Source organism: Mycteria americana, chromosome 1 (genome assembly GCF_035582795.1).
Source record: "Mycteria americana isolate JAX WOST 10 ecotype Jacksonville Zoo and Gardens chromosome 1, USCA_MyAme_1.0, whole genome shotgun sequence".
In the NCBI taxonomy this organism is placed as follows: domain Eukaryota; kingdom Metazoa; phylum Chordata; class Aves; order Ciconiiformes; family Ciconiidae; genus Mycteria; species Mycteria americana.
The window spans coordinates 120,295,332-120,315,372 of NC_134365.1; the positions used below are offsets into that span (position 1 = coordinate 120,295,332).

A 20,041-nucleotide genomic window follows, 5' to 3' on the forward strand; every position below is an offset into this window, starting at 1 on the left:
TCTTGAAGTGAGCATAAATGTTGTTTGAGAGCAAAGTTTGAGGCCTTAGAGCAAGTGAGAGCCAGGCCCTATATTTACTTCAAAATTGTTTTATATGGCTGCATCTGGACAACGAGTTGTGTCTTGTGAAAGGAACACACAAGCTGATAGTAAGGACTGCCATTAACTGTATTTCGGTAGGGGAAGGTATCTAAGGCACTCTGCTGACTGCGACTTGCAAACAGAAGCACAATAGTTCTTTTTTGATTCCATTCAGCTACCGGGATGATAAAACTATATAAATCTATATATATAATATATATATAAAAATATATACTTATATACTATAATTTGGAGACGTGTGAACGGGGGAAGTGTTTTATCCACATGTCCTCTTTCTGCCTGGTAAGTGCTCTTAAGATATGACATAAGAGCATTCTTACAGCCTTGAAGATCTTTGCTGTCCTTAGGGGGACAAGGGATGGCTACAAAAATATAGATTTGAGTAAGCTGTGGTTTCTCATAAGCACTTGTGTGAATACACTGAAACCCACAGTGATTAAACAGACTAATTGCAAAGGATAATGAACTTAGCTTTTCCTCTGTAAAGAGGGTGCTGCTTTGTGCTGTGCTTGACATACACAGAGAGGTTAGACTCAAAAGTTTAGTTGTTGGCAATTATCACACGTGAGGCACTGGGAAATCCTCGGGTCTTGTTACGTGTCAGTAAAGACACAGGGTAGGCGTGGTGACCAGCTCTGCAGTTTCTCATCCTGTTCACACCAGGGAGCGTAAAATTAATCTTCACCTTTAGGACAAGTGTAAGTCGTAGGACAATTAATCTTCACCTTTAGGACAAGTGTAAGACAAAGTAGAATTGTAGACATAAGAGATATTCAATGTTAGGTCTCATCTCCAGGCTAAGAGATGCCGACTCCCCGTTCTTGTAAATCCCTGATCTTTTAGTTTCAAAAGTGCGTAGTACAAACTACGGGCTACAAGGGGCAAAGGGCTTCAGCAGGAAGCAGTCTGTGGCGACTGACAGGCCTGGGAGCGTGCTAGCCACATCAACCTCACTTCTGCCACTGGGCTGAAGGCACCCGGCCACGGCAGCCCTGCCCTCCGTGGTGAGGGATCTGGCTCCTCTGAGGTCCTCTCCTCTCCCTCACTTCTGGGTTCACGCTCACAGTACTATGCACTTGGGTGGTCCAGTCACAAGGCAGATGTGAGAGCTGCAGTAAATGATGATTTTAATTGCACAGCGACAGAGAATGTGTAAGATGGATTCTGCAACAGAGCTACTGTTTAGTGATGAAGGACTTTTTTTAGGCTACTGAAGAGGTGAGATTCCAGCTATGTAAATGCCACAACAGGTAGGGTCTCTGTATTTCCGTATTCAGCAAGGTCTCCATACTTCCAAAATATATTTTTAACTGTTCTGATATAATTTTGATCTTTTCTGCCTTTTTTGTTCAGAGCAAACTCTAGAAAATGATAAAGAATATTATGCTAAATGAAAAGCACAAGGCCATGCATGTATTTTAACAGAACCATTTTGAACTTTTGCTGAGATCTCTTGAAACACTCCCTATTTTCTGCACAAAAATGACCTTATTGACAATGTAAATTCTTCAATTTGTAACTTTTCAATACCAAAGTGCTACTGCATCTGACTTAAACAAAGAAGCAAAATCATATTAAAAAAAAAGAAAACTTGAAAAACAAATGGTTTTAAATAAGTCCAGCTGTTTTGCTGCCTGCAGCCAAGGATCTTTTTAATTTGAATCCTTTTAATTTTTTTTAAACATCAAACACTGATCTGAAGTCCTGCTTTCAAATACTCTCTGAGTTGACCTGCAATTGTTTCACTCATTTAAGAGGTACATTAAATAATAATCAGCTAATTTGGAACGCACACGTGTCAACATCAGCAGTTTGTAATTAATGAGTAGTACAACAACTGCATTCAGACCAAACCCTCAAATAAAATAGTGCCATAAACTTTACAGTGACATCTGATATGTTTGTGCTGTAACGATGGGCAACGATGACGACTCTGCGCTAACATGCTGTTAGTATAAGCCTTGCATATTTGCTACAGGACAGAATACTGTGTGCACTAGTTTTAAATACCCTTCCTCTTCCCTCAGAAGATGGTGACGGAGGAACCGTTAAGGCCCCTTCTTTGCTAGCCTGCTTTCCAGATGAGCTTGACAACCCTGCTCAGTTCGAGTTATTTTGTGATGCATGAACTGATCTATTTTCCAGCACGCTGGAACGTGGCTTTTGTACGGCGCAGAAATCTTGGCTCCGCTGAGCCGGGAGCAAATCTCACACCGATTCCCTGGGAGCCAGGACTTCGCCCTTGCCATGCTAGCTGCGTGTTGGCTTTCACTTTTGAAAGACTAGGAGGCCTCCGCCGGTGCTGTTAGGAAGCCCAGGCAAGCTCGGGAGCAGAATGGGACCGCAGGGGGATGTATTTAGTTAGGGAGTATTGAGTCCGCTTATGAAATATGTACATCCTGAGGGTCACCACTGGTGACGAAGGAGACGCGAGGAAGGAGCAGGGAGAGATGACTCCACTGGCTGGGAAAGCACAGAAATTCACAGGGATTTTGGTGCCTGAATCATTTCAGTGGGAGTCGGGCACCTAAATGCCTTTGAGGATCTGAGCCCAGTTAGCTGAGTAAAATGACAGTGAGATAATTGTAAACAGTATTTCTAGGTAATTAGGAGGTCACTTCACCCATCGTTATTCCAGCCTTTTTCAATGTGATAAATTTGACTTTGGCTGCTACTAAAAAAGGCAATTGCTGATCTTTTTTAATATAGGCATATTTAAATAATAATAGTATCAACAAATAAGAAAAGTCTAAATATCAAGCATAAATATCAATGAACTCATCAAAGTAGTACAGTAGTTGAAAATGACCCAAGGCTGTAGCCGTTGTATTAAAAAAAAAAGTCCAAGAGAAAAAAGTTAAATTAACTCATTGAAAAAGGGGCTGATTCTTTCAGTTGACAAAGCAAGAAAGAAGCAAGCATGATTAAAACAAAAAAAAGAGTAAAATCTTTTTTTTTTGCAATTTATAAGGTGCCAAGAGAAATAAAACAAATTAGATGCAAAGCAGGATGAGCTGCATCCTAAAAAAACCCCCCAAAATAACAAACCCAAAACAAAACAAAAAAACCCCAGCAATAAAAAAATTCCATATTCTTTGGAATATACAACATGGTTTAAAAAAAAAAAAAAAGAAAGAATGAAGTTCAACATATAAAACCTCTCATTCACAGCATTGCTAAAACAGAAGCGTTCACAGTTTCCCTCTGGGAATCTTCCTATACTTCCTTACAGTTAATATGTCCATAAGATGCAGTAAACTCACTAAGATTTTTTTTAGGTTTTAAGTCTTAAAAATAGAAGTGAACCGAAACTCTCTTTAGGGCTGTGGAGACCTTCAAGCCCAGGCACGTTAGAAAGCCACAGGCCTGGAAACAGACTGGGTACTTTTCTACCCACCCTTGCTACCTCCGGACCACCAACTCAGGCGTCCTCCTTTCCAGAAGCTCAGCCCCCCGGCAGGGATGCTTTGCTGGAGCGACGTCGCTTCGCCAGGGGCTGGCTAATACACGCCACCGCTCCTGGGAGCGCTGGCTTCTGGAGGGTTTCCTTCTCAAAGTGATGTACGAACATGGCAGGGCCCATAAGCAAGACAGGTGTTTATGGGATACCTACGGGCACCGGGAAATGGAAAGCACGTTAGTCCTGGCCCATAACTACTCAAAATTGATTCAGTATGGTCGCCACACCGCTTCCTCTAGCCTCGCCGTGGTCGCCATGTTAGTGGGGGAGTTGCTGTGGCTCCCTTCTGCCTCGACCACGTCGCTTTGGTTGGGGAGGTTGGGGTTGAGGAGCGTCGATCCCGTGGAGGCGTTGGTGCAGGGGGGGTGGATGCGTGGCGGGGACCGGTCTCCCCCCGAGATCATGGAGAACTGATAGGAGCCGGCGGAGGTTCCGTAGTAGAGGTGGTAGGAGGGCGAGCTGGTCTGGAACGGGCTGCCTTGAGCCTGCGACGAGCCGGGGTAGGGAGGCGGGAGGTAAGTGTGGTATCTCGTGGCCGTGGACATGGCAGACATACCGATTCCTATCCCTGAACTGACGGGCGTCGGCGTGTAGGTGAACGCTCCCGGGTAGTGCATCCGAGGGTCGGAGATGGAGGGGAGCGCGGAGAAGGAGCGGTCGATTCCCACCCGGGGGTCACTGAACGCAGTCAAGTCAGAAGCACCTGGGTGGTGGGGAAGGGAGACAGAGAACTGTTGAGCTGGCCGAACAGAGGTTCACCTTTTCGAGGCGATAACCAACATCCAAACTCTGGTCTATGGTTAACCGAAGCGGTGCTGATGCTGCCAGAACAGAGCTACCCCTCACCTGCTCTCCAGTGCAGTCACTGTAGTGCTCACGGATCTGGATGTTTTGGATTAATTTCAGTAAAGCAGCAATTACAGAGGAGTACCAAGCTCTCGCCCTCTTTCGTCTGTGTATGTCTTTGCTCCTAGAGACCTTACAGCACATGCATTATTTACACTTCCAGAGTGCCCTCACCCTCAGCGGGTGGGGAACGGGGACACAGATCTCAAGCTCCTTGCCCAGCATCACTTGACTCACCAGGGACACTGATGGGGCCTAAATATAAATTGTCCAGCTTCTGCATAGTCTCTCCGTGCACCCCGTTTTATTTGCCGACTCAAACGAGAAGCTCCACGGTGCAGAGATTGTCCTTGGGGTACACGAGCCTGCGCAGGCGGGATTTACACACACAGGCTCAGCCCAGCTGTCGGCACTTAGGAGCACAGTTCCCCATCGACTCTCAACACTACCAAAGTCAAGATAAATCAGGTTCACTTAAGGTCTTCTGGGTCCTCATATAATGTCTACGTAATTGTTACTAACTTCTGAAAATCTTGGCTCTCATGAGTGTGTAAAAAAGGACAACAATAGTACTGCCTTTTTACAGCAGAATGATATATTTGGGGGTTGGCCTTTTTTCTTCCTTTCATGTGTGCTAGAAGCCTTTCTCATCCTGCTAAGCGAAATGTTTTATAGGTCAGTCAAATTCTGCTCCGTTTTGTCTGACATCAGTGGACGTATGCCCGGTCCCATCGTCTCCTTCCCTGGTGTGCAAGGATTAAATAAGCGGAGCAGATAATGGCCTCTTTAGGAAGGATCTTCATCATGACTCAGATTAATGGAAGGTGTCAGTCCCTAGAGTTGGCAGCTATACATGATTAAAATAACAACAATAATAATTACGAAAAAATCTTTCCAGAAGACAACAACTTCTGTCAGACAAGACGTGGAGTCTGCAGAAGAGGAGCCATGTGCTGAAGGAAATACTCATGAGAAGAAGCAGAGAGAAAACAAAGCTCTTGGCTCTGACCAGATTTAAAGCCAGAGCAGACACACTCCAGCGCCAAGTACTGAAAGCTCGTCAACGACACAGCCAGCGCGCTTTGATGAATTTCTATAAATTTCTTAGAAAAGCTCTGACGCATGCTGTATGCTTCCTTTTTGAGTCTGCCTTCCACTTTTTTCTGGAAGATTAATGGGACCCCTGAACACATTTCCTTCCCCTAGACCCCAGCACCTTTAGATTTAACATGGCAAGATATACCACGCTATGGAATGGCAGGAGCTTCAGAGTAGCTAAGGTTGAAGGTGGCATCTGACAACCTGCCAGATTTTACATGGTACATCCACACCTCATTCCTGAGAAAGAAATCAAACTTCTTGGAACTGCCTGGACACATCACTTATCAGATGAGGGTTTCTTCTGCCCAGTTTGGCAAAAAGCAGAATAATGACACTTATGTCAAGGTGTTTCAAGTATATCCCATATCTTTGCTTTTTCTTTTGAGGCACTGTGTCTTTAGATGGTAGGGCCTAAAAAAAGCCTCAAATTTGCTCTTTGTTCTGACAAGGAGAAATTTCTTAGATAGACAGCAAGAAATGGGTGTGACAGTAATGGGATTGGGGAGAAAATATTGTGAAAGATTTTTCCAGGAATACTGAATGACATTTAATATAGAAGTAACATTTCGGAAGCATTGTAAAAAACATTTAAGATGTGTAGAGATGAGCCCCCATGTACAGAATTAAGACAGGAAAGAGAGAATGCTGACATGTGAACGAAGCTCTTCCAGGTTCCTTCACAAGTCATGGAGAAACTATGCCTACCCCAAGGTAAACCACTTCGACCACGGGCACAAAAAGGACCGACAAGCCCTAGTGCTGGTGCTCTGCCTCCGTGCTCACCATGTGCCACAAAAGAAACACGGCGTGCAGTTACTCCACGCATACATGGCTATCTTCTTTTAGACTATGCACTCCTGGGGGTAGCCACCATGGAAGCCTTTGGTGCTCATACCGTGCACAGCACAATAAGGGCCCTGGTACACAATGACGACATTTGGGCACTACGGCAATGCAAAAAACATCGCGTTTCAATAGTGAGTGCATTCACTCATCTGAGTGCAACCTCAGTTGCCACACTGGTAAAGGTAAAATGTGATTGACATCTCCATTCAGTCTGATTCGCGTATCCACGCCTACAAGTACACATGCGTCAGGCACCCCTGTATAGGGTTTGAAAATCAAAATAGCTGGTAAATACTGATTTCAAACAATTCTGTCAATAAAAGTTAGTTTTCTAAGTAAAAAACTTGATGAAATAATTTGTTTTACTTGAAATTTTCTGGTTGCTATGAAGAAGATCTTTTTTCATCCTTCTCTGTTTTCTCTGTTTCTGCATTTTGCCAGTGGAAAGGAGTGCAAAGGGAGGGAAACGCAGGGGAGAAAGTAAAAAGGAGTCTTTTCATTTTAAAAGAAGAGTGTGTCAATGAAGAGTGAGAATTTTTATAGACCTTTTTTAAAACAAGACATTTCCTTTTTTTTTTCTTCTGAAGGTTTCTTGTATTTTCAGCTATCTCTAAGATGTAATTAGCACCCAGACCTAACAAATAATTTACTTTTGGTGGGCATCGTCCCTGTGACTCTTTCAAAGCAGGCTCTATATGACAACAATAGGACAGGCTGGAGCACGTTCAAGTGATTCTCTCTGATCTTAGAAGAAGCCCTGAGTAGTCAAATGAGAGCAATATGTGCGGCCAAAGAAGATATTTTTGAAAAAGCTGTGTGCAAATTTGAATTATATGGCTCTCATTAATTTTAAGAAAATTCCTGCTATTGCACACACACATATTGGTTCAATATGTGTGGGTTAGAGTCAGCAGATGGTCAGTTGAGTATGGTGGAAACCAGGGGGGTAGCTTTCACTTCCATGCTATATTTTTATGTTGGCTTGTAAAGCTCTGCTGTACAATTTGACGAAGATGTAACAAGACAATCCAGTGCAACACTTAAAATGTCAAGCCCCACCACCCTGCAGTCAGCGTGTCCACCCATAACCTGCTGTGCTCTGGTCTGAATTTAGAGCGAGGGAAGGAAACAGAACTGAAATATCTGTGGCATTCATTTCTTGGCAGATACGATAGCTCTTCAGCACTCCAAACTATTTTTATAGTTCCATACATCTTCAAAGTGGTGCTTTCTCCTCTTTTTCTTTTTTTTTTTTTTGACAAAGATATGTTGGGCCCCAAACCGTATTTCTTTACTCTTTGCACAAATCCCAGCAAAGCTTTGGAGAAGGCTTGCTGCAGAGGGCCCGCAATAGGCTTCACTGCAACTGGAGAAAAGCCGCGGCAGCACCCTAGGACACTGCAACCGGTTTGCCTTGGAGTCAGCCTCAAGGCTTTGGTGAGGCCCGGTGTGGGGGACTAACTTTTAGGTACTTACTTGACAGGCGGCTTGAAAGCTCTGCGGTGAGGGATGTCATGCCGCTAGCCCTGCCGGGTGATATTGGCGTGGCGGGGTGCACGGAGGGGGTGGCAATGGAGCCCAGGTACTGGTAGGACTGGTCGTAGGACCATGGCGGAGACGGCTGTACTTGCCTTGTGTCTGCAATGAAAAAGAGACCTATAGGCTGTTTTGAATGACAAAACTTTGCAATCAAATATGTGAACCAAACCACGTGGTGGAAATAGAAACTTAAATGCCGAGATAATTACATTTCAGTTCCATAACCCCCTTTGTCAAGAGACCTTCAGATGAATTGCTTTCTAAAATATTATTTGTGCATCTGTGAGTTTTGATCGGTTGATTTTTTCTTGTGAAGCCTTTTTGATATTTCACATTGATGGTGAGCAGGGAAAAGCGGTCAGGGAAAAGCAGATTAAGCTTTGCAAGGTGAAAGACTATTCATTGCTGAGATGCATTAGCATTTCGGGCTGTGTGTTCGCAGCCCTTTAGCCAAAAAGGCATGTCTTGCATGGCACCAAGGAGACAAAAATACTGAACTGTGAGTGTTTCTGTGCAAGCGTGTAAGTAGAGAGAGAAAAACAAGATGAAAATATGTGTGTGTGTGAGAGAGAGACAGAGATGGAGAGTGAAACTAGTGTCCTCCAGAAGGCAGACTCCTAAGTGGGTGAATAGGACTGGGGAATTTGACTTCCTCAATCTTTTGAAAATCCCAGGCTTAATGAAATGAACAGGTATTTTGTACATCTATTTTGTATACGCTCAAATACAGAAATACAATTCAGTGACGGGTACATTTACTAGCAGTGGTTGAACTTCAGAAGCGGAAAGCCTTACACAAACTCTGTGGCACTGCTAAGCTGAAAATGCAGACACCCTATGAGTACAGGCTTTCTGTAGAAACTGCTGCTTCTTGGAAGCAAAATCCCAAAATGCACAGATGCGTAAAACATGTACGGAAGAACACTAACCTATTATTTTCTAGCCACACGACTAGTTTGGCTGCCGTTTGAAATCAGAGATGCACAGCAGGGAGTTTGTCCAAACCAGTTGCACCAATGCAGAAACAACTTTTTTCTGCTTATTTCATCTTTGCATACGAAGCTAGCATTTTTCAGTGTATAGAAATGTCTAATTTTTGTATAAATCAAAGTGAGAAAGATTCCTCCTCCCCTTACCTACCCAGAATTTTTTTTACTATTTTTAGTAGAATCTTTTCTATTTTCTTCAGCTCTAAGAGCATTCTCCTGCAGCTTCACCTAGCTAATTGCCTTTTTGAAAAGAGCAAATGTTGGATGAACTGCATTCAGATAAAACTGATATCAGCATGGAAGGGAAATTTCCCAAATCTGAGATGAAGGACTTTGATCTTCCATCAGAAAGCCCATCTGGAAATTATTATTTTGTTGTGTTTTATGGAGATGAGTTTTACATTTTGTTTGTTTCATCTGTTTAGAAGGGAAGATTTATACAAAACTCCAAGCTTTTAAAACATAACTAGTGAAGTCACTTGCAGAATAAACTAAAGTCTCGTAAAGATTTTTCTGCTAACATATTCAAATCCAGATATTATTAATATTTAATTTTTTTTCAGGCAGACTTTCTTAGAAATAAATTCAGTTGACTCACGCTGTTTGAAAAGCAACATCCGATTGGATTAAATGGACTTCAGTAGAAACAAACAAAAAGGCATAGGCACAAAGCCTGTCTTATTCTGAATTACAACATCATCTCATTGTTAATGTATGGTCAGTGTTTATTAAAGATGACAGGGAGACAGATGAGGGAATCCAGTCTCCAGGGGTAGCATTAGGGTAACTACCACAAAGCATCGGCAGAGCAAGCGTTGTAATGGTACGACACTGCGTGTTTCAGTTCTAAAATGCGGTTAATTACATCATTAGTCCCTTATTTCAGCACGCAATCCCATTGATTTCAGTTCAGCGATGCGGCCGAGTACTAGAGTCATGGTACTTGCGCTGGAGGGATCCCAGCCCAGGGATGGAAACTCCCTCGGCTCGTCCTCCTGCCTGGGGAGCCCTGGCTGTGCTCTGCCCAGGCTGATGCTCTCGCTCAAGGGCTCTGTTCTACACTGTCGCTGCAGAAGCCACTGAACCCCTTTGGCTGGAGGAAATGTTTTACCACCTGCTTTCAGGCGCTAGCATCTTAGGTCTTAGCACTGCAGAGAAGAGGGGAAAAGTCTGTCTTCAGAGCGATCCGGAGATGGGTGAAGGGGGTGCTGCCACCCATCCTTGTTTTTCAGGCTGAAAGGAGAGAACGTATTGTCTGTTTTCCCCTGTTACAAGCTGTCATTGCGTGGTGGGGCAGCTCTGCCTGCCACTTTTCTCCTGTTTCTTACATTGCGGGCTCTTCAGGACAAGAGACGTGGTTTCGTCCTCTACCTTGCCCAGCACGCAAGGGATCCTGGTCCATAAAACAGCCCCAAGTGCAATAAACACATGAACAACAGTAAGAAGATGCAGAAAAAGCTGCAGCAGCAGAAGAGGAAGCAAGACCTTGTCACAGATTTACTAAACACTGGCAAGACTAAATTGAAATAAGGTTTCCTTCTCTTAGTGCTACTAGAATTAGCTTTGTGCTGTGTCCCGACTAGAAACCGGATAATGGACCAAGTGTGTGTCTAGTAGCATCCGGAAAGAGACTACCAAGGTATCTGACCTGCCTCATCCATTTGCTGTTATTACTGACCTCTGAGGTACTTGAAACAGTGACAGACAGCCCAAGAGACCCCCATTATTAATCTCCTCATCCCATTAAGTCTTTCTTAAGTGAAAGTTCAAACTACCAATCAATTTTCCATCTTGGTACCTGTATTCCCAATCCCTGTATTTGCTCTTAAAGATTGGCTTTTCAACATCAGACTGGTTAACAAGTTGCAATCTATTCAGTGATGTTAATATAGCGCATTATATTATACACAGATATTAAAGCGGGTTGTGCTGACTAACCCCAGGCATCACCTTCGCGGTTTTTTAATAACAAGCGGAGGAAAGTATCACTGTAATAGCATTTTTATGGCACCATTTCAGTATCAAGAGGCAGACTCAGCTCCCAGTACAGGCAAGGTTTGCATTTCCAGCAGCTTCAGTAGGATCTGGATCAGGGGCCTCAAACAGCATTTTATTTTCGTGATATCTGCTTTTCTTCAGCTTTCAGGTTACCCGAAATTAAACTGGAATGGGTTCAAATTTGCCACAGGACTAGGCTGCACAAAAAGGCAACAAACTCTTTCCGAATCCATCTCCTTTCTGCTTGCAAAATAAAGAGGTGCGCATCTCAGAAGTTAGCAGCTTGGCGTGGGGAACCGCATGTGTGGCTGAAGTTAATTTGGTGAAAATATGCTGCAAATAAATGGGAGTTGCTGCCCAACTCGGAATATCTGTGAAGAGATTTGCAGGGAGAGCTACTTCAACAAAGGGAAATAACAGGGCTGCGGGCCCACACAGTTTTGAAGCCAAACAGGATTCCAAAATCATTTAAAAGCAGATCAAAATAGCACGAAACCAAGGAAGTTGCTCCAGTTGGTGATCTGTGCCCAGTCCTCCCGGTATTTCTCCCATTAGCAAGTACTTTCCATTTCTGCTTTTTATGGTGTGAGAAAATGTATTTAAAACATGAAAACAGTTATTAATTGCAATAAAACACTCCGGGGCGAGAATTATGGTGCAATAATTCACACCTTGCTGTGTAGTCACGAGCTCTCGGCCTCTAGCCTCATGCCTAACAAGCTATTAAGCAGAAAGTATTGAACCGTCTTTCATGCCTCGTCATGTTTTATTGCCACGAAAAGGTTGCGTTCGGCTTGTTTTAAAAAGTTGTAATTAAGCTGTACAAATGTTGCATAACGCTTCATAGTTCAACGAAACGCGCTTCGCTGAGAGGCTCGGCGGAAAAAACCCGGCCGGCTCCCCCTTCCCTGCTGCTCCCTCCGCTCCCCCCTTCCCATTTTTTCCAGCCGTGTGCGCCGCGGAAAGCCAACGGCCCACGCCGAGGCGGGCGGGTGGCGGTCGGGTCGCTGCTTTCGCCCAGCCGTGCCGGGCAGCAGCGGCAGGCGGCGGTAGGTGGCGGTGGAGACCTGCCGGACCCGAGGCGGGCCCCGCCGAAGGCCGCCGGCTCCGCGCCGCGCCGCTCCGCGCCGCGCCGCGCAGGGCCCCGGGGCCGGCCGGCGGCTGCCGGGCTGCCAGCGGCGGGCGGGGAGCGCGGCGGCCCCGCTGCCTGCGAGCCCCGCTGCCGAATGCCCAGCCCCAGCGGCGGCTTCCCCGCAGCCCTTCGTACGAGCTCGGCGAGGCCCCTTCGGCATTGCCAGCCGGCACGCTGCCGGGGCTGTCCCGCTGCAGCTCCGCTCCGCACAGTCGCGGCTCCGAAGGGGCATCTCGCTCTCTCCTAGGATCCGCTCTCAGCGGGTACCGTCCGCTCTCGGCGGGTACCGTCCGCCCTCAGCGGGTACCACCCACTCTCAGGAGGTACCGTCCGCTCTCAGCGGGTATCCATCCTCTCTCAGTGGGTATCCACGGGTGCGCAGGAGAGGCGTGCACGCCCTGAGCCAGCAGAACCGGCGGGGCTCAGCAGGGCAAGCAAACACCTGCCAGGCACTGGAGTTGGCCCAGCGTGACACGGGGCGTATTTTGGCTTCCTAAGTTGTTACTGATAGTCACGTACAAAAAGAGAAGGACTCCCTTTGCGCTCAGAGCGCGGGACGAATGGGTCAAGACCTCGGTCAAAACCACGGCGTACCTCCCGAGCTCGCACAGAACATCCTTTTGTCTGTAAAACGGATCCTGAGCATACAGGACACAGAAATCGCTGGGACGTAATAAACGTGAAGTCCTGGGGTGCTATTTCTCTGTGATTCTTTTTCAGAGGGGGCACACGATTTAAAATGTAAAACACCACCACCCTCTCCCTCCAACAGAAAACGCTGTGATGCTGTCAGGCGCTCAGAAGGTATAAATCAGCAGGTTTCAGTGGGGCTGCGGTGATTCACCGTACCAGCTCAGGATCTTGCTTGAGATGACGGCAAAAATGTCTATCGCCTCATCATTTCTATATAACAAATATAACAATCCATACTAGGCTGCCTAAAAGAAAGGCCCCGCAAGCTTTTGTATTCTGATCAGAAAATAATTCTTTTTAGCCATATTAAAAGCCTTAAGCTTCGAATTCAAATCAGATAACAGGTCCCACTGCACCTGTGAGCCGAAAGGAAAAATGCTTATTGTGGATGCACGTGGCTTGTGCTGGGCTGGATCCCGCGCACCTCCGAATCTGTGTTATGCCCTTGGAGCGCAGAGAGAGAGGGTTCTCCGTGTGTCATTGCAGGTCAGACATTGCTGCCTGCTCCTGGCCAAGAGGCGCTGCGTAGCCAAATCTCGGTATGATACAGCACGTTCCTGGAAGCTTCAGAAAGGAGCAGCAGGATGTGAGTCAGTAGGCCGCGGCGTGAGGCGGGATGGCGGCGGAGCCGGCAGCGGCCCGGGAGGGAGCAGGTATGCCTTTGACTCAGCCAGGCTGCCCGCCTTTCCACCTTCCCCTTCCTGCCGGGCGGCACTTGCACACAGGCTGCTGGCACGTCTTTTCTCCTCTCCCTCACCCCTCCGCCTCAGAAATGACACCTGCCTGCTTGAAAATATAATTATCTGGACAAACTGCGAGTGATTTTCCCAAGCCAGGGTCAGGCGAGACACAAGAGTCAGCCCCGAGTACCGAGCAGCTAATTAGCCACTTTCTGTGTCGGTGAAAATCCCCCCATCCTCGGCATAGTGAGATGAAGATGAATTGCGAAATAGCCGCCGCTGTTGCCAGACGTTTTTTCTCAAGTTGCAAAAATTTCTGTCAGTCATACGCAACAAACCCCGAAAGTCACATAGCATCGAGCTTTGCAATTCCTCCACCATCCTGGCAAGCACTTTAAAGGCAGCAACTGGCAGAAGACATGGGGTGAATGAAAGCTGGGATTAGTTTACTGGTGTCAAACTCAGAGGCAGACAAGGAGAGAGCCGGATCCTTAACTGCTTTGAAAGGCTTTTCTGAGTCTGGGATTTGTCCATCCCCCCCGCCCCGGTCTGATTTGCTAATCTTTCCAAAGGGAAACGGTTTTTATAGTGTGACTTTCCCTTCCTTTGAGTATAAGGCAGGAATGGTCTTGATTAGACTTGTTCATTCAGAGAGGTGTCTTGCTTAATAGAGGAAACGGACTATGAGCACAGAAATACTCCACGTAGTTTTGTGCTCAGGAGAAAGATGCCGCCTGCCTAAAAACTTCAATTCAGTCTTTCCTCCTTCCCCCCTTTGCCAACATCTCTTACGTGCCTGTCTCTGCCTCTTCTTCCCACTTGCTTTCTCTTATTCCCCCCTAGCCCCAGAAGCTCCGGTTGAATGTGTGAGAAGCACAAGGGACAGAGGAACGGTCCTGCGTGAGTCTGACCTAGTCTCTCTCTGCAGCAAGGCATCCGAAATGACTCAGTCTCCCTCCCTCACTCGGGACCCAGCAAATCCTCAGCCTAATGCAGCACCGTGAAAAGGTGTGTCATCTCCCGGCAGCTGAAAGAATTAGTCAGTAGCTTAAATAAGGGGGACTTTCCAAAGGACAAGTTCATCACTGGCAGCGGCAGCAGCAGTGGCAGCAGCCGCACAAGGCTGGTATTCTCATACCTCTCAGCGCTGGAACATGAGGAGCTGGAAAATTACAGAGCAAACTGTAAAATTCCACCAGCAGCTACTTCACCCTGCAGGGTGGTTTCCCTCCGTGTGCCAGGCTGTGGAAACCACTGTCCCACCACAGGGCCACCTCCCAGCGCAACAGCTGGGAGACCTGCAGGTTTCACCGAGGTGGGTGCGAGCCCTAATTTGCCCCCAGGGAAAGTTTTTCAAAGCCTTCTAATTTCCACTGGAAATTTGTAGGAGACGAGCATTCACTCCTTTCCGTGGCCTTGAAAAGCCCCTTTTAGATTGCTAACAGGTGACAGGACTTATTCTGGTTGAGAAGGACAGTGACAGATATGTCGCATGTCTGGAAATTTTTAAGTTGGGGGGGTGGGATGGAAGAGGCACCCAAATCCCCAGCTATTCTCTGGAAGAGAGATCTTTGGCAGCGACCTCCTGCCTCAATGTTTGCTTTCATTTTTTTGCAATATTACTGTGGTTTTGTGGAGTATTGCAAAGGCTAGAGAAGTTCTAGAGGCACTTGAGCCTCTAAAAAACCTCCTGTGGGATAGGAGAATGAGGGAGTTTCTCCACACTGAGGCATCACACTCTGGAGAATAAAGAAGAAAAATATCAGCCTCAAGCAGAAACCTTTCCAAAAACAGTTGCTGAGGCTGTTGGTTCTAGCTGTGGTGCTTAGTGTTGATGCAGAACTTCCCAAAGCATGCTAGGTGCTGCATGGACATACAGAAGGGTAGCGGCCACTGAGAAGGATCGAGCGTGTAGTAAAGGCCGTGGAAAACCACAGACCAAGAGTGGTGTGATTAGGTGCTGGGGTGCAGAGCACCATTTCTACTGTTCATTCAGTGCTTTGCATTCAGTTTCTGTGCATCATCTACCCCCAACTCATTGTCTGTGTTAGCTCGTTTCTTTTCAATGCTGCACTAGAAAGGGTCTTGAGGACAAAAATGATGCAAATCTGTCAGTGCCTTTGAGCATATCAGTCCTCCAGTGCTGAATGTAGTGAAAGACTGGAAGTCTTATATGAAGATTTTTTTGCTAGCTTTTCTTTAGAAATAGATGGCAGGGAAGGGAGAAAAACAAACGAGTGCATTCTAATGGTTTGTTTGAATTTCCTTCACTCTCTTCATGTCCATGTCAAGAAAGTCAGTGCTCCAGTGATAGTAAGATACCTGGAGATGATACCGAAGGCAGCAGGAGAGAAAGCACCTGTTCTAGCCGGGTATATTCTGGGGGCAGAAGGAGGAGAAGTGTGTATTCCTTCAGGTCTAAAGCTGCCTGAATGAGCTGCCTAGACTAGCGGAACCATCTATGCACAATGCGCCGTAAAGACACAGGTAACATTTTAGTAATGGCAACTGGCTGTGGGGTGGGGGTCCCCTCAAAAACCTCCCAGGTCTCATTGCTAACTTGGTGCCAGAATCGGGAAGTGCAGACAACTCCAAATACCGAACTGTGAAAACTCTGATTTCACAATCAACGTATGTGCTGCCCTAGCAGGTTAGTACATAAGCTGCTCAAATGAAATATAAACCATCTCTCCTCCTGAGTAAGCACACTCCTTCTGGGCTGGCGTCACTGCTGCTTTGAAGAACGTGATGGCATTATGGGCAAACTGCAAAGTCTCTGGGTGCCAGTGACATGCAGAAGTTGGAAAGCTGAGTTTTGCAAATTAAAGATGCATTGTTCTTTGTCTTCGGAGGTATGAGTCACCCTGGAGAGCTGCACTTATTTGTTCAAGAAGGAGACTCCGTTCCACCACCCGTCCTCTTCCCTTCCTCCCCACATCAACAAGGAATGAAGTAAAAGAATTCAACCTTGACCTTCCACTCCTTTGGCTCCCCTGGAGGAGACACGCCGCCAGACTCCATGCCGCTGCAGTGTTCTCCCCTATCTCTAAGCGTACTGCTAAAGCACAGACTGAAACGGTGAGGAAATCAGGGACAGATACCACGCGCATGTCGGCGGTGAGCAGACTTCACCCTTCGTCCCGTTGTGCCCAGCCTGGGAGGTGGTGCGATGCGGGGAGCCCGGTGGCACAGGCGGAAGGATGCCGCTACAAGCATGTACACGTGTGTACGTGCGCATACATACACGTGCATGCATATACACTTGTCTACTTGCTGCATGGCACTGCGGTTTCCTCTAGCTTCAGAGGCACTAGGGAGAGAGCAGGTTGTTGTGCTGCTGCTGGGAGGGCATATGATCTGTGATGACCTGCACAGGGATGAGGGGGTGGGACCTGTTGGGGGAGTTACCGCTCCCTTACCCATCTCGGTAAATCCACACCTAGAAATCACATCTCTCCGAGCCTGGAGGGGAATCGCATGGGGACTGTGGCAGCGGGTCAGAGACAAACCCTGCCAGACAAGAGAGCACCTCTGTTCCTGTCCCACCCGGCCCCTCGCCAGCTTCTCCCCTCTGCTGCTCTAGGTCCCAGCGACTGCTCTCCTCTTCGCCTTTCCCTGAACCACACTAGTACGTGATCGCCTCCCAGCTAATTAATTCCTTGATCCTCGCACTGCCCCCTGAGGAAGGGTGTTATTGCGATCCTCATTTTAGCAGGTGGAGAACTGATGCATGCAGAAAGCAAGGCTCCAGTTCAGCAGAGCACTCAGGGCGCAGAGCTCGGCGCTTGGCTGAGTCAGAGCACGTGCGAATTACCTGATGTCACCCCGGCAGGGAAAGTTCACCTGTAAAAACAGCTCGGGGGAGATGTATCCACTTTGTCCTAGTTAGCTCACATCTTGAAAGCAGGCTACCTGAAGCGTAGGGCTCAGGTGGGGTGCAATGCTCACTGAGAAGGAGGTCAATTAGCCCATCTCACTACCTTGCTGCTTGGTGAGAGCAGCTGCTTTCAGCCTGCCTTGGGCAGGTATATCATGCCCTGGAAACGCGGACGCAGAACTAGGCTGCTAATTGTGTAGAAAGTGTAATGCTCTCTCCTGGTGTCCTGGCTCTTGGGGGAGGATTCATCCCACCTGAGAGATCTACAGTGTAGGTGTCTACCTCTGAGCTACTTGTCTAGACTCTAGACTTTATTGCCAACAGGGTAAAACAGACACTTGTGGGGTGCAAGTCATTTCATCCTAAGGGAGACATCTAAGCCAAGCCAGGCGGGTGAATCACACCCGATGAACAGCTGTTTCTCTCCCCGATCGCAAAGATACCAGATGACTGTGTCAGACGGAGACACAGAAAACACGGATGTCTAAAGTTAGGTGAAATGAATCCCAGCCTGGTTACACCTCCAAAGTTTCTCTTTCACGGGGTGGAGCAAGACCAAAGGAAGTGGAGAGGTATCTCCTGGGCCAGGACCTGGAAGTGACATTGAGTCACTATTTGCAGACATAGGATTACCTGCACCTTCCTCTCTAGGGCAATACCCTCCGTGCCCGTGGGCTGGACCTGACCCTGCTGGTCCTGGGAGGGGATTGCTGATACCCTGGTGCCCAGCCCCAGAGCCATTGCCTGAGCGGGACTCTGCCTTCGGGTGTTCAAAAAGGCAGTCATGAGCTCACGGGATGGTGAAACATTTCCTAGCTGTGCGTCTACATTTCAAGACAATTAAATATGAGGCTGAAAGTTCCTTGGATGGATTATTCCTACTGGAAAACCAATGCCATGAAAAAAGGAGCAGAGTTGAATGAGGAGTCTCTGCAGTCTACTGGGAGACACGGTGATAAAGGAATGACTACAGCGTGGCCTCAGGTACCTTGCAGGTTGCTCCTGATGATGTGAACTAATTACTCCATATTAAAGTTCTTCAGCCTACACATAAACAAAAGTCCTCATCAATCTTTTCTTTTGCACTTTCAGTGCTCCCTCCTCATTTTCAACATGAAAGTAGTGGAAGAAAAAACTTACTCTCCGGAGCTTACAGTCATTTTATCCACCACAAAACACTGACCTTGATGTGGACTAATTAGGATTGCAATAGATTATTAATACAAGTCGGTAAGGTGGAGTTTTGTCAGTATAAAAGAGGCCTTTGAAGATAACAGCCATTTACACTTTCATGATCTCATCCCAAGTGCTCAGAAGAAAGCCTATAAACTAATAAAGTAGAATTCATCCAGGGGCACTCTGCACACACAGCGGAGTATCACCCTCCAAACTCTTATTCAGGATGGCAAATGAAATCTGCTTGGATTCTTTTAAATTCCAACACAAATCAGGATTAAAACAACTTTTGGTAATAAGCAGATCTCTGATGATCTAAAGACACACTGGTTCATTTTATTGACTTAGAGAAAGTAAGTGACATATCAAATGCAACCTTCATACTTTAACAACCGAGGTCACCTTGAGAAAAATGATACTGAGCCCAGAGGTATGAAACCTCTCTCCAGAGTGCAGCTTTGATTTACAAGGTGAAGTAAGGTCTTCTTCATGTGAACATATATTTGTAAAGTCAGTTAGACTTAGAACGATGCATGGATTTTTTTAAAAAGGAGGTAACTAAGAAACTGTTGCTCATTATAGTACTAAACCAAAACGGACTTGTTGAAAACTCTATTAAATGATCTGCTCCTCTGAACTGTCAAGCTGGTTTTGAGGAGATCTACAAAACCAAAATGGAAAATGAGTCAAGCCCAGAAGTATGTGCTGAAAGCCCCAACTCACTGGGTTGTCAGGGGCATTCGGTCCAGAAATACATTCAAAATACTGTTTAAGAAATGCTTTGCTTCCTTTACGAAATCCCTTGGCACTTGCTGCGTAGCTGAGGAATGCAGCATCCTGCCGTGCTGCGGCCATCGCCGATTCCACCCAACCTATGGCACCGATGAGTGGCAGCAGGACGTCTCCCCGGACTCCACCCTGAATCAGAGAGGCCGCAGGAGTACAGCCGGAGAAAGAAGGATTAGAAGGAAGGTAAAGACTCATCTCCTTGTTCAACCCTTCTCCACAGCTGCAGGAGCAGGAGTGCTCAAGGCATGCACTAGGTCCAGCTCAGCTTGCGTGGTCGCTGTGCTGGCCATATTTAAATGCTATACTGATTGATTGCAGAGCAGGCTAGAACTAAATCTGAAGGGCAAAAGATACAGGCGGCACAAGCTTTGAAGTTAAAAGCGCTTCTCTCTTTAGTGCTACTGAAGATGCCAAGCAGCAAATCAACACACACAGAAGCTGTTGCAGGGCTGAAGCCCCTCGGTAGTCTTTCCAAAGCAAGGGGCCAAAAATGAGACCCCTGAATAAGTAGGCATGGGGCTTTGAGCACGCAGGGCTCAGCCAGCAACGCCCGGACACGCACTCTGCATTGGTTGGGGAGGGGTCTGCCCCGAACAGGGAGGATACGGCTGTGCCACCCGTCAGGGCAGCAATGCCTGGAGGAGACCCCAGGGGAGGCTGCTGATGTCCCCACTCCCGTACATCTCCCTGCCCCTTCTCCTGGAGCTGCTCCTGCGGGGGACCCGGGGCAACCAGGCTGCTTGGAGACATGCACTGTGGCCCCAGCTTTTGTGTACCTACGTCCCGATCATAATTTCTGGTGTGTGTGTAGGT

The 20,041-nt window shown here is 46.9% G+C and overlaps 1 protein-coding gene across 7 annotated transcripts in view; it reads right to left on the reverse strand.

Moving 5' to 3' along the window:
* Positions 1-894: 894 nt before the first annotated feature.
* The window catches only part of RUNX1 (RUNX family transcription factor 1), a 174,526-nt gene continuing 155,379 nt past the window's right edge, over positions 895-20,041 (reverse strand). For 5 of the 7 annotated variants that reach the window (XM_075518208.1, XM_075518203.1, XM_075518184.1 and 2 more), the window contains 2 exons: positions 7,832-8,011; positions 895-4,265 (listed from right to left, as the gene is read on the reverse strand). In XM_075518208.1, coding sequence (XP_075374323.1) covers positions 3,772-4,265; positions 7,832-8,011 — 674 coding nt within the window. In that variant the 3' untranslated portion in view covers positions 895-3,771. The remainder of the gene's footprint in view (positions 4,266-7,831; positions 8,012-20,041) is intronic. The other 2 variants (XM_075518211.1, XM_075518193.1) reach the window with 1 other exon arrangement.